At 44.5% G+C, this 13,692-nt stretch overlaps 1 protein-coding gene across 1 annotated transcript in view; it reads right to left on the bottom strand.

Annotated features, from left to right (window-relative positions):
- Positions 1–1,185: 1,185 nt before the first annotated feature.
- Positions 1,186–13,692, bottom strand: part of LOC149356066 (uncharacterized) — a gene marked incomplete at its 5' end in the record, with an annotated part of 31,994 nt that continues 19,487 nt past the window's right edge. Inside the window, 3 exon segments of the mRNA XM_089576244.1 lie at positions 1,186–1,244; positions 6,822–6,970; positions 9,636–10,038. Of these exon segments, the coding sequence (XP_089432370.1) occupies positions 1,186–1,244; positions 6,822–6,970; positions 9,636–10,038 (611 nt within the window).

Below are 13,692 nucleotides of genomic sequence, written 5' to 3'. Positions count from 1 at the left end.
CTGCTTCGTTCTTTAACTGCTGTTCTATTTCTAGCCATTTCGCTCTCTTTCTACCCCCTTTGCGTGTTTATGTAACTGATCCTGGCGTTAAATTTCTTTTTCGTAGTTTTCATTCTGGGCCTCCTAGTGGCCATTTTGTTGGGCTCAGCCGCCATTGTTACATTTACTACATCGCTTCTACCTACCCCTACCTACCTCTATGGAACCTGCCCCTATGGAACTGGCCCGGCGCATCCCATCTACTGGAAACTAAAGTTAGGGTACAGAAAGCGCACAGTATCGGAAGGCGAATGGGGCGGCGCTCAATCGCGTTGCTATTGTATCGAACGCACAATACTGTGTCGAAGCGTCTCCCTACCGCAATCATTAAAAATGCGTTTTGTGTACCGCTGTCCTGTAAAGTATTTTTGAAAAAAAAAAATTATTGACCAACAATGCGGCGGCGAAACATTCCGCACTGCACTTTTGCACACCATGGCTTCTTGCCCTTTGCTCTCGCAGCCAGTGCGGGTTGCCGACTGACCAGCTATGCGCTTTGTGCAACTTCACTACCGCTCCTCTGTCGAGCTGCGCCTCGTCGGTCCAAAGTGCAGTGAGGCCGGAATGAAACCCAACCACGCACATGTCGTGCTTTTCTACCCGGCAGCGATGTATTCCGTTTCACCCAATTGTGAATGTGTACCTTGGCAGACCGTTTGCCCAGAAACATGACTCAGGTTAGCTGTACAGTGCAGAAGTGCAAGATGCCGGGCTAGTTGGTATTGCATAATGAAATAAAACAGCGCAAGGAACGGGACGAAACACGAAGGAGCAAAACCCAGACACGTGTCTGTGTTTTGCTCCTTCGTGTTTCGTCCTGTTCCTTGCGCTGCTTTATTTCATTGTAGAGTGCAGCTTAAAGTACACAGGTAAAATATTTTATTTTTGCAGGCGCTGGTCGTATTTCATTCGTGTCTGACTACACATAATTTTAGAAATCTTCGCCTCCGTCGCTCTGAATGGAAAATCAATTCCGCAATCCGCTGGAAGTCGCTGTCGGTGAAACACAGGCCTGTAATACGTCATAGGGATAAAACTGGTGCTTAGAGAGGATACTTCGAATCGAACCGACACTAGCTTGAGATGCGTAAGCGACTTCTCTTACGCTCCCCGGTGGCTTCCAGTCGCTGTAAGCCCAGACGCCGGTCACGAAGTGTTCGTCCAGGGCATGGCCACGTCTCCTTTGTGGCTGAAAATATACGGTACTGCGAAGGCGGTTGAACACCGTTTTTAAAGTACGAAGTGATGGTACGCGCCGACAGGTACGCCGTGTTGCTTAGAAACGGTCGACTTCATCATCATCAGCATTTATTGACCCTTCGAGACCCCTGGGTAGTGGGGCATTACATAAGGGGGGGGGGGGGTTACATCGCAATAATAGATTTAGGTGGGGTTTTACCCCGCGTTCAAATAACCAACAACCGTGTCGACTTTCTCAGCCGTCGAAAAATGGCCAGACGCAGCTACATTGATTGTAACTGGCGGAAAGAACAAAGCATCCGATACTACTGCACTCGAAGAGATTGACATGGCGCGGGTTTTCATGCCTAAAAAGGGTTTCAATTTTATTTTTTCGTGCTTCGCGGTCGCGCTAAGGGGAGGTGACGAAAGTCACATTTCGGCAGCCGAGGAGATTGCAGCAGACGGTGGCCGCGGCACGCCGCATGCCATTCCTCGAGCAGGAGAAAAACCGTGGGGTGCGTGTGACGCGTGCACTTCCCGGTGACGTCGCCCTGTGGGCGCGGCTCTGCGGCCGCGGTATGTCCGGTGTGCGCATCTGGCAAGCTGGAATTCTGAGCACCATGCCGCTGCAGGCAATTATATTTCCTAGTTCTAACAACGCATATCGGGCGCATCGATCATCCTTACAATTTCCTCATTATAATCAGCCCCGCCGCGGTGGCTCAGTGGCTATGGTGCTCGGCTGCTGACCCGAAAGACGCGGGTTCGATCCCGGCCGCGGCGGCTGAATTTCTTTGGAGGAGAAATTTTAGAGGCCCGTATACTGTGCGATGTCAGTGCGCGTTAAAGAACCCCAGGTGGTCGAAATTTCCGGAACCCTCCACTACGGCGTCCCTCATAGCCTAAGTTGCTTCGGGACGTTAAACGCCAATAAACCAATAAATCATTATAATCAAGCGTCTAACTGCCATTAATAAAATTTAATTACACATGGCAGCCAATTAGTCCACTAGTTATCATTCGTAACCCGTTTGATAACATCTTACACAATACGGTCTTGATCGCGCACGAAGAATGTTACCGTGAAAAGGCTATTTTTAAAACTTACTTAGTCTTCCCTTAAACACCCTAGACAGTACACGTGCATAAAGAAGATAAGACAGCTATCACAGCAATGGCGCATGAATAAAACCTTTGTGTTGTTATTAGAAACTGCCACTCAGAAATGACAGTTCTTTATCGTACTCGACAGAAAACACAGTACTTACCCGCCATGGTGACTTAGTGGTTAAGGCGCTCGTCTACCGAGCCGGAGTACCCAGGTTGGAACCCGACCGCGGCGGCTGCTTTTTGATGAAGGCGGAACGCAAGGCACCCGTGTGCTGTGCGCTGTCAGTGCACGTTTAAGAGCCGCAGGTGGTCGAATTATTCTGGAGGCCTCCACTACGGCACCTGCTTCTCTCTCTTCTTTCACTCCCACCTTCATCCCTTCCCTTACAGCACGGTTCAGGCGTCCACCGAGATATGTGCGACAGATACTGCGGCATTTCCTTTCCTCAAAAACAGAATTATTATTATTATTATTATTATTATTATTATTATTATTATTATTATTATTATTATTATTATTATTATTATTATTATAATTATTATTATTATTATATCAGACTCCCAATTTGGTGCTTTTTATTTATTTATTTATTTATTTATGTACATACTGCAGACCATGGTTAGGTCCAAGCAGGAAGGGCAGGTGCACAAAAAGCAAAATTATAGCAACAAAAATACAACAATACAGCAAAGATAATGTAGTAAAACAACAATACAGCAATGCAAGACAAAGCAGAAAAAAAACATAATACGCAATATCAAAAAAGATGGCTGAGGAACGCGTCTGATTTTCAGGGTTGATTAGGTTCGGTTAATGAATTCCAGTCGGATATGCATGCTGCAAGTATGCATGCCTCGATTACTTATTTGATTGTTTTGTAAGAGCTAGCTGGTTTCCAAAACTTTATACTGGGTCTAGATAGGCAAGAACCGCACTGCTCATATTTAAACACTCGCAATCGAAGCTTTCCGCATCTGCCCATTTGCCCATGAGAATCTCCTGCCGCATGACAAAGGCACAGAATATAGAACACGGTGCAACTCACGATGTGCTCTCGGTGTTTCTTCTGGTTATCTTGATCTTAATGCACGAGTTGAGCGTATTGCAGAGTTTTTACGGCTTCCCGACCGCAGAGAACGCATAGCAGGCAACACATAGATCACATAGCATGTAGTCCCACCCTTGTTAGGTTATGGGACAATATATGTATGCGTTGCAGCAGTGCAGTTTTTTCTATTTTTCTATTTATATGGCACAAGCGCAGCGGAGTCTTTTCTTAAGAAAGTTTGCTGCAGATTCTAACAGACATGTGGAATAACCTACCGTTTCGAGCAGCTGTACGTCATTTTGAAAGCCGCTAAAAACTAAAAAAATCAAAAAAGCAACAATTTTATGAAGCTTAACGAGAGCACACCTTGGCGGTGCCCCGATTGTAAGTTCCGAATGGACTGCAGGAAAAGGTGTTGACATTGCACAGTAAAAATCAGACGTACAAGTGTACTCGATGCCAGAGGGCCTAGCTAAAACCAGGTGTTTCGCATCCACTTACATACCTGCGACAAGTGAGGTAAATAGGCGCCGTGCACCTGTACATTTCTCGATTTAGGTCATACGCTGAAATAGCTGAAACAGTGGGACGCCGGAAACTTTGCAACTAAGTAGGATAAAATTCACTCGAGTGAGCAATATTCAGCTGGCCTCTAAAACGGACATTGTCAGAAGGGTTGATTAGGCCTAGTGCTTATTGTTTTGTCCTTCCCTTTCTTCGTACGTTTTTGACTCAGGGGTTTCTTCCGGAAGTCATCGTGGAATCTAGTGAGGTCAGCGCAGTGGTCCACGCCCTGGAAGGCAACACCTTGCAGACAGTCGCGGTCGACAGACCAAGCCTCATTCCAGACTCCTGCGAAGAGCTTATCGGTTTGCTCGAACCGCGTCCGTCGCTTCGCAAGATCAGCCTCAAACCCGAGCGCCGCTACAACCTCCTTAAATTATGTCAGCAGCACCCGGACGAAAGCTCTGCTCCCCTTCTCTCCCAGAATAATCTGCCCTGTGACACTGTCGCCTTCGCTGCCACCATGAAGGAGGGTCATGCTCAGAATACACGCTTCCTCGTTGTCCCCTCGTCCTTGTGGCAAGAAGAGCAGAGTCCCGAGGCCCCGCCAGTCGCCAAACTGCTCTCTTTTGCAGTAAAAATGGCCACCGTTGTCGGCGATCCGGGACAAAACATTAATATTCTGAAGGGTGCCTGCGGGAAAACGTGCATCCTTATAGTTTTGAGGAAGCATCACTTCCCAGGTGTCTACGCGCGTAGAGTCCTTAGAAAGAACGTCATCAGCATCGAGGTCGAGGGTTGAGCGGTTGGGCTGGTGGACAGAGCGGGGCTAGATGGCTGCGACAGGTTGCGGTGTCTGTCCTACCAGGACACGGACATCATCCTGATGTGCTTCAGCACCGACTCACCGAGCTCACTGGAGAACATCAAAGACAGTGGACGCCCGATGCATGCCACTTCTGCCCTTCACCGACCCACAGGCGCTGCAGAAGCCCGCTAAGAACTCTTTCTTCTATGTATTCTTCTTTTTTTCTTCACATCGGCTTCCACAAGGACCGCATGAATGTGTGCTCGTGTGTGTTAATATTTATTTCTTTTATTGATTTATATCCTTCACAATGCAATGACCACTTGAACATCACGTGTGAGAAGCAGCAGTCATGGTTGCGTGATGAAGGCCACTCAAGACACCACGCCTTTTTTTGCCAATTATTGTCTGAAACATGAAAGGGTGTAGCCACAGTAATGTAGGGCTTTTATTCTATGCTATTCCTAGTCACCAGCCGTGGGCGGCACTTTACACCCCCGCACCTCATAGTTCAAGTCATTGTATTAAAGGTTCAGTGCGAAGTCAGACTTGACGTGAAGAAAGGGGTATTAGACTTATTTCGGCTATGGGCGAATATGAAAGGAGCCGCACCTCAGTAAAGATGCCAGTGCGTGAAAAATGGACAAAACTTTGATACCCGCACCGTGGCAAACTCTGTGTCCCTAATCAGTTGCGTGAGCCTGCTGAGAAGAAGGTCGCATAATAAAATGCCGTCCGGGGAGTCGGAATTTTGGTGCAGGTGAAGTGAATGCCCGTTTACTGCGGGAGGTGAGCGCGTGCAAAAAGACGCCGTGGCCAACGTTATTCCGGATGCCTCCAGTACATTGTGTCTTGCCGCCAACGCGCAGCTCTGGGAGGTTACACCGAATATGCCACTCCTTGCCACCATGCATTGTTCACGCAACAAGGAGCGTTCACTTCGTAATGTTGAAGGAAGTGAATTCGCGCGTAGGACGTTTGCGAGTGCTTGGACAAGCGTTGCGGGCATTGCAGGTGCACCTGCGGTCGTGTCCCGATAGTTTCTTGCACGCTACAGAACAAGTGAAAGTAGGAGGAAACTACAGTTCTCCAGTTAAGAAATGGTTGCGTCTAAGCCAGGTATATTAGAGCACATTTAGACAATTTTGGGAGCTCTTGCTATGCTTTAAGTTAATGCAACGCTTGGAGCTTCTTTTCGCTACAGGAAATTGCGCTTTGAAAGAGCCTGAATGAGTTAATAAGCAAAAAAATGGCTCCAACTGCAACCAATATTTCATGGTGTAGCCCAAGTCCTACGTACTTACCAATGATGTCGCCAATTTCATTGTCAAGCGATGATGACTCGCCAACTTATACGGCTGAGCGCCAAGCCGCCATGCGATTGGCTGAAAGGTGGGCGACCGCTTCTTCAGCGCGTGACAGTGCAAGTTCGGCGGCACGGCCACATACCTATCACTCGAGGCGAGGCTCCGCGTGAAAAAGCGTTCCATGCGAGCCGCGCTTCACTTGCTTGAAAAGCAGCGCCCGCTTACTTTCCACGACGCATAAGCAGTTCCTGGCGCATATCTCGCCACTGCCTCAAAACGCCGAACCCTGTACGGGGCAGCGTTGCAAACGTAAGCGGATGTCGTTGCTTGACCGGTCATTTGGGAGCGCTGAAACTGGTTCCCTATCACGTGGTTCCTTTTGTATTTCGCGAGCTTTCTTTTAAGGCAAATAAATGAAGCTGTATCAGCGGTACCTGGTTACAAACACGGCAAATGGTCATTTTTCTATGGGATCTACAACTCCTGCATTGACACTTTCTTCCTGAAGGCAATAATTAAAAAGTTATCTAATTAGTATCTGCTAATTAATTACTTTTGTATAATGAAAAACTACCGCGGACTAGGACACGCGACTGTCAACAACCCTCAGTTGGTCTCACTGGGCTAGAGAACATCCTCTTTTTTACAATCTTGGTTACATTTAGCTGGGACACCCCTTATATAGCAGTATATGCGGCATATCAGGCTTCCCATGGTCACATCTGGCCGTATTTACGATCATATATGGACCTATATAACTGTATATGATCCCATATGTAAGTATATACAGCCATATATAAAATATATCCGGCCCATATCTGCCATTTTCGTAAGGGGTGGCTTTCACGCGTCTGCTGTTTTAACAAGCCTATTGCACAGGTGTGCAAGTTGGCGGCTTGCACCCGTGGATATTTCTTCGTGGCCAAGAACAGTTATTCTCGAAGTACCGCTGATGCGATGCATGGCAGATGCTGCAAAGTGGGCTTAACTTAACAAGAAAACTAAATATTTGTCTCATAAGTGTCTCCATTCCGCAAACTGTTTCCAAGCCTTGTCCGAGCTCTCAAAACTTGGAGCTCCGAATAAGGAACGTCAGGGGCCCTGTCGTGACCTGACTAAAGCAACATGAACTGGCCGTGAGAGGATATCCTTAGTTGAGAGCTACAGCATTAAAACTGAGCATTGCTAAAGCCATGCAGCACTGCGGAAACGAGTTAGTTCCCGTTTACCGGGCTTAGTACAAGTTGTTCCTACTCAAGAGCACCTCACAGTTACCCAGCTTCCTTGTTGTTGTATAGCTTTGTATAGTTTGCTGCCATGATTGTTGACCTGGTTGCTGATGGCCAATCAGGCGACGAACTAGCCAATCACAAACTGTTGTGCTTTGGACTCTTCCAGTCTGTGAAGGGCTTTGTGCGTTGAGCCTATAATTGATAAACACCACTTCTTGTTTCCAGAGCACTGCATGGTTTTAATGAGACAAAGTATAGAGTGTTATAAGCTGTTGCCTATCGATGAATCCATATCAGTGCATTAAGCTCGAGCTTGCTCTGCGTAAAATGTGCAATGCTGTGTTAGCTGCAGAAATCTGCCAGTAGCTGGCCAGGCTGACTCCTAAAAAACATCTTGCCACCTCCTGGGTGCATCTTGGAACGTTGCAACATGACCCACAGTGATTTTTGCACAAATTTGTAATCGGTGGCTTGCACAACTCTTCCCTTAAGCTCCGATTTTGTTAGCTTTACTCATGTACGTAAATGTTCATTTCCATTGCCACGCTCAGGTAAAAGTTTTCATCTTGCTAACATCCCATCTTGTTCCTCGGGAACCTCCGCTGTCTGATCTCCCTCTAGTATGCACCCGTAAAATCTGCCTATTCTGGATAGTCATTGTACTAGATTTTTTTGTGCTCTGTAGTTGCTCTATGTGTGTGTTATCGGGGGTTTTTCCCAAGGTGTGATGCGTGTGCTTCCAGTGTCGAGAGACGTATGTGCGTGTTCCGTCGCCGCATGTTTCAGCATGTGAACACTGCCTGTCCATTTTCGCAAGCGCCAATGGGTAAATTATTTGACAAGGGTCAGCGGTGGTACCAAGCGTGCTAGTCAGCCTGCTGCCTGTGGGTGAACTTGGTGAGAGTATAACAAAAACAGTTTAAAGAATGTCTTCGCCTCTTTTTATTTTTTCCTCTTCTGCAGCTTTTATTCAATCTGAACACATCTAGGAACATCTGAAAGGCAGTTTGAGAATTGACGTTATGTACATCGAAGCCGAATTTTATGGAGGCACACTTGAATCAACTCCGATTCATTTTGAGCTGCATTTGAACTGTTGGCACTATTCGTGTTTGCTTTGTATTGATTTGTTTTGGTACAGTTATAATGTGGGTGAAAACACTGTTTATTGGGGGAGGGAGAGGGTGGTAGGGCCTCCTACTTTTGCTCTAAGTGGTCCAAGAATAGTGTGACGGAAAAAGGAGATAGTCTGAACACGTAGAAAATGGGGTCGTTGAGATGTCTAATACGCACACAAAAAATGGAACAAACCAATGCAAGTGAGCACAAAAGTAGGACTAGAGTGCAGTCGCAGGAGTGAAGCTCTTTTCCTGCATGATGATCTAAGTTCTGAAAAGTAAAACTGTGGCAATGAACTCGCCTAATAAATACACTGTGCTGTACCATTTGCCCACACAATTCTGTTATCATGGAGCTGATATGACTTGCTTGCGGAGTAATTGACGGAGCTCAAAAACATCAAAGAATAGCCTTGTTATCATGAAGAGCATCTAATCAGACAGGGTTTTCTTGTAGCACTGTCTTCACATCATGTAAATTTAGAAAACTCGTTCTGTGCCAGCCAAGACCTACAAAACACTAGCTAATCATCATGTGTGGCACATTTTTTTTCTTTTCTCAGCATACCTGTACATATATCTAAGGTAGTGTACTAACATCAGCTGGAGCAGTTGACTTTTCCTACCAATAGTCATGGAAGTAGCATTATGTTATTAGTGCTACCCCTCCAAGTTGGTGAAATGTATTTCAGAAAGGTTTTTAATTTCTGACATCAGCTGACACACTAGTGTAAAAAGGTCATGCACTTACAAGGTTGACAAGCTATGTGGTAGGCTTAAATGGCTTTACATGATGCAAGACATACATGCCTTTGCAGTGTCCACTTATGCCCCTAAGCTTCCCTGCAGTTTCTGGCTAATCAAATAATGCAAAAAAGCAACGACCCAGCCAAAATACTGTTCTTGCAGCAACTTTAATGGCAGTGTGTTAGACTATTTTGTGTAGACTTTATTCTACTACCTTATGATTCAGCTAATGTGCACTTCTGATTACGGGCAGTATGGTACTATGCTGGTTTTACCTAGAATTTAACTAAAGATTTTAGCGTGGGGGAACCAACTGTAGTGAAATTAACCAATAAGTGTTGAATTATCCAAGCAATGCGATAGTTCTGAAGCTGAAATAACTTGAAAAAACTGGCACCTGAACGAGATCTTATAATGAAGTTGCATAGCCTAGGATTTACAGCTAATCAGCTAATATTGGCATATCACAGCGTCTTTGTTGCTGTAACGGTAAAATTAAGCAGCGTTTGCCCAGGCATACACTGCCAAGAGCATTCTACTTGGAGCTCTTGCCATTGCTATTGCGCGGTGTGTTCTTGAGAAGGCCCATGTTGTACGTGTCCTTCAGCCTTTGGGGGCAGTAGGAGCGCGTGTGGCTGTTGTCACCAGTAGCACCGCAGATCTCGTAGTGATGCTCGCGCGGGATGAGGCACACCACGGCGTTGTTCAGCGGGTCACGTAGCACGTGAGTGCGGGTGAAAGGGTGTGTCTCGCTCAGGCCCTGCTCTTGTTGCTTTTGGTCACCATGGTTCAGCTCGCCAGGCCTCTGGTCACCATGGTTCTTGTGATGCTGTCGTCTTGGCAAAGTGGCCTTCGGCCTCCCACTGCCGATAGGTTTCGGCAAATATGTTGCTTGTTCTGGAGAACTGCCCTTTGCGCCCATCTCGACCGTGTGCTGCTCACCTGCAAGGTATCAATGGTTCAGGTAAAGAATGGCATGTATATATCGGTCATGAATATTACAAATCAGTCATTCGGAATGGCGTGCTTTTTATTTGAGGTGCTGTCATTTAAATAGTTAATTCTTGAGGTGTTGATGGGAAGATGATTCAGATGGGCATTGTACACACTACACATTACACACTGAAAAGGTTATGTCTCTAACAGTCAGAAAATTAACAGCATCAGAAGTGAGGTGTACTGCCAGACCTGTATCTGGGACTGCTCGATTGAACGCAACCGTGATGTCAGAGATCAGGTGACCGCCCCTGCACATAGCCAGGTGCTACCAATGTTACCACCTTCATCTTGGGGGCGGGGTGCACTCTCTCGGGTGGTCATGTGACGGACCTCTGGAAGCACCCTGCACCGCCCAAGCCTCGTGCTTCAAGCAACCATTGTCCATTGCCATCGGGTGGGACGCATAGTCGTAAGGCGCCGCCAAAACACTTTGAAGCACCTCTCAAATGCTGCACATTGCCGCTAGGAGAGAGCCCGCAAACATGCCGTAGGTTGAGCCTCGACCGGCTTTAGTGCAACTGAACACGGAGAACACACCAGATAGCAGCGAGCATAGAATAATGTTATAAAATTATGTCAAAATTAACAATGTTATACCTTGCATCGTAAACATGAAATTATACAAAATGGTGATGCTGTGTTCAAAAATGTTATGTTAATTTTAAAACATAACTATAAAAACACCAGAGGGCACGTCACCAAAATGCTTGAACTTATATCAACATATTTCAGTCTTTATTGAACATGTCCATATCAGCAGCGAGCAACACAGTTTCCGCCGAGGCCTGTCAACTGTAACGCAACTATTAGAAACAGTCCATGACCTTGCTTCCTGGACTTTGTGAAAGCCTTTGATCACATATTCCAAAAGAATCTATTTCCTAAAGGCAATCTTTAAAGGATTATAAACGCCAATTATTAGTTGCATTTTTCTTCATTCAAATGATGCATTAAAATTTACATAATTCACCACATAGTGTTCACTAAGGACTGCTAAATATTTTATGACTGAATTTTTTTTTGGTGCTGTTTTGGCTTCATCAACAATACAATCTCTATGACATATAGCTGATGTGTAGTTCACGTGAGACGTGAAAAGAACTGCAATATAATCGCTTATGCGTGGTTTTAATTCACTACAACTCTAGGCAGCCTGCTTCAATAGCTGGAATGACATAAAAAATGCATCTGTAGTTATACTGCTCTGGTTTTTGCATGCCTCATGCGACATAAACATCAACTACACATCACAGCCGTGATTTGATTGATGAAATCGAAACAGCAGCAAGAATAAATTCAATTGTACATTATTTAGAGGTCGTAGGCAAATAGAACTGGGTGCTTCATGTATATCAATGTCTAATGCATCATTTGAAAGAAGAAAACATGCAAACAGAAATTTCATGTTTACACTCCTTTAAAATGACTCCATATTTGCATGGATTAAAGCATAACTTTTATAGATACCATACCATTAACATCAACAATGTGCATTCAAGATTTACTCCAGTAGAATCGGGCACAGGGTTGAGTCCTGGGTCCAGTCCTGTTTCTGGTTATCATTAATGACATCACTGCTGACATACCTCTAAAAATGTGGCTTTTTGCAGATGATTGCACAGTCTTCCACAAGATATCTACTTTAGATCACCGAGCAAACTTAGAAACGTCACTCACTAAAATACAAACTTGGTGTTTTATGAGGCAAATGACCATTAATGCAAAAAAAAATCAAATGTTGCGTTGACTAACTCAGAACAGTCCCTAAGCTTCAGATATCTAGTCGCAGCACCAAGAATTAAGTTCCAGTGGTCATCTTAGTTGCAATCAGCATATAGATAATATTAAAAATTACGCAATCCTGATGCCTCGATATCTTTGAAGAACCCTGGGAAGTCCCTGCCCAAATTAAAATTGTTACCATAAAAAACGTACATTAGATCAGTATTAGAATATGCTACCATTGTATGGGGCACTTTTAAGCTGAAGGACATAGCGTAACTAGCAAATGTTCAGCACAAATCTGTAAGTTTTGTTTGCAACTGTTAAGGCTTGTAGGAGTCCCCCACCTGTCTTTTGCAGTCTGCTAACTTGGAAAAAATGGAAACAAGTCGATACCGTGAGGGAATAAAATTTTTATTTGCGGTACAATAATAAAACAGGGATAGACAGAAGCTTGTGCATTCAATGTACAATTGTGCATATGACCTGATCATTCCACAGCAGAAAGGTTAGAGATTTTTCATATAAAACCAACATACCCAAGAACCCCTTTTTTTTCCCTGGATAGCACATTACTGGAATGCGCTAGGCGTCGACGCTACTGAATGTTCCATTCATGCATGCACTTGTAAATCAGTGTCTTTTTAATCTCTTGTGTACCTGCTGATGTGCTTTGTAATCACTTTCTCTGCAGGTTTTAGTATCACGCAACTATTTTTTCGCTTATGCTGTATCTATAGGACAGCTCTGCATATTGAAATGTGCATGGTTTTCGAGGCTGGTTATTTTCTTATTATAGCTTCTTTGTCTTCAGATACCTATTGCTCCATAATCTATACTCCCACTATTTATATTGGTGCTTTTCAAGCTGTGCTTGATGTGCTATTTTTGTTAGATCAATGATCCTGCAGTACGTTTATCTCAAAATAACGTTTATCTTTTGTATGACGTGTTCACCTTCTTCTGCTTAAGATAAACTTGCATACCTGCCAGCTCTTATGAATTTTCAGTAAAATGCAAAAATTTGGACCCACATTATAATTTTACGAATATTGCCTCATATTTTGTGCAAATTAAACACAATTTGCAAAGATCGCTTGAAATGCTGTCAAAAAAAAGCACTGTTGCCGGCGGTACCTTGCGCCACCGTGAGAGAGGAATATATACCTTCTGCGAAATTAGCACCAGGAGCTAAAGCATTGTACAGTAAGACATCGTTAATTCGGCCCAACTGTATAAACGCTTATTAATGCGAAAGAAATTTCTAGGCTATGTCGGCCGGGTCGGGCACACAGCATGTGTGACATTCTAATGCAGAAGAGGTAGCGTCAAACGAATGGTTGTGATCGATAGAGGACGGTGTGAGGATGCTGCGCAAAAGAGATTGTCGATAGGATGATTAGTTAATTATTTGAGGCAAAAATGTCGAAATAGAGCGGACGTCGATATAGTGAGAGGACGGGAAAACAGCCGTGGACAGAAAAATAGTGGAAAAGCAGACAAAGGAGTGAAAATAAAGTTTGAAATGAATTGAAATGTGTTTGATGAGTGATAAATATACGAACAAAAAGTTTCATTGAATAAATAAATTAGGTAATTAATTATCAACAAGAAACATTGGACGGTTGACTAGGCTGGACGGAGATATAGTAAGTGTATGGGAAAGCAACCATGGCGCCTAATTTGCAAACCAATATGGTTGATTGAGATAAAAGAAGGTATAATCAGAGTAAATAAATCGATGTCTTATTAAAGCATAAGATAATTACGCTACTCAAGTAGTTAAATTAACAAACACAAGTTAGCAAAGAAAAAACTATAGAGAGGCGACGAGTGCCGAGGAGGCGTCAGTGCTTCCGCATTCTCCCAATGCGG

This window comes from Amblyomma mixtum, chromosome 3, assembly GCF_055824585.1.
Source record: "Amblyomma mixtum isolate Tamu chromosome 3, ASM5582458v1, whole genome shotgun sequence".
In the NCBI taxonomy this organism is placed as follows: Eukaryota; Metazoa; Arthropoda; class Arachnida; order Ixodida; family Ixodidae; genus Amblyomma; species Amblyomma mixtum.
Note: the sequence above shows the minus strand (reverse complement) of the source record. Positions and strands in the feature narration are given on the sequence as shown.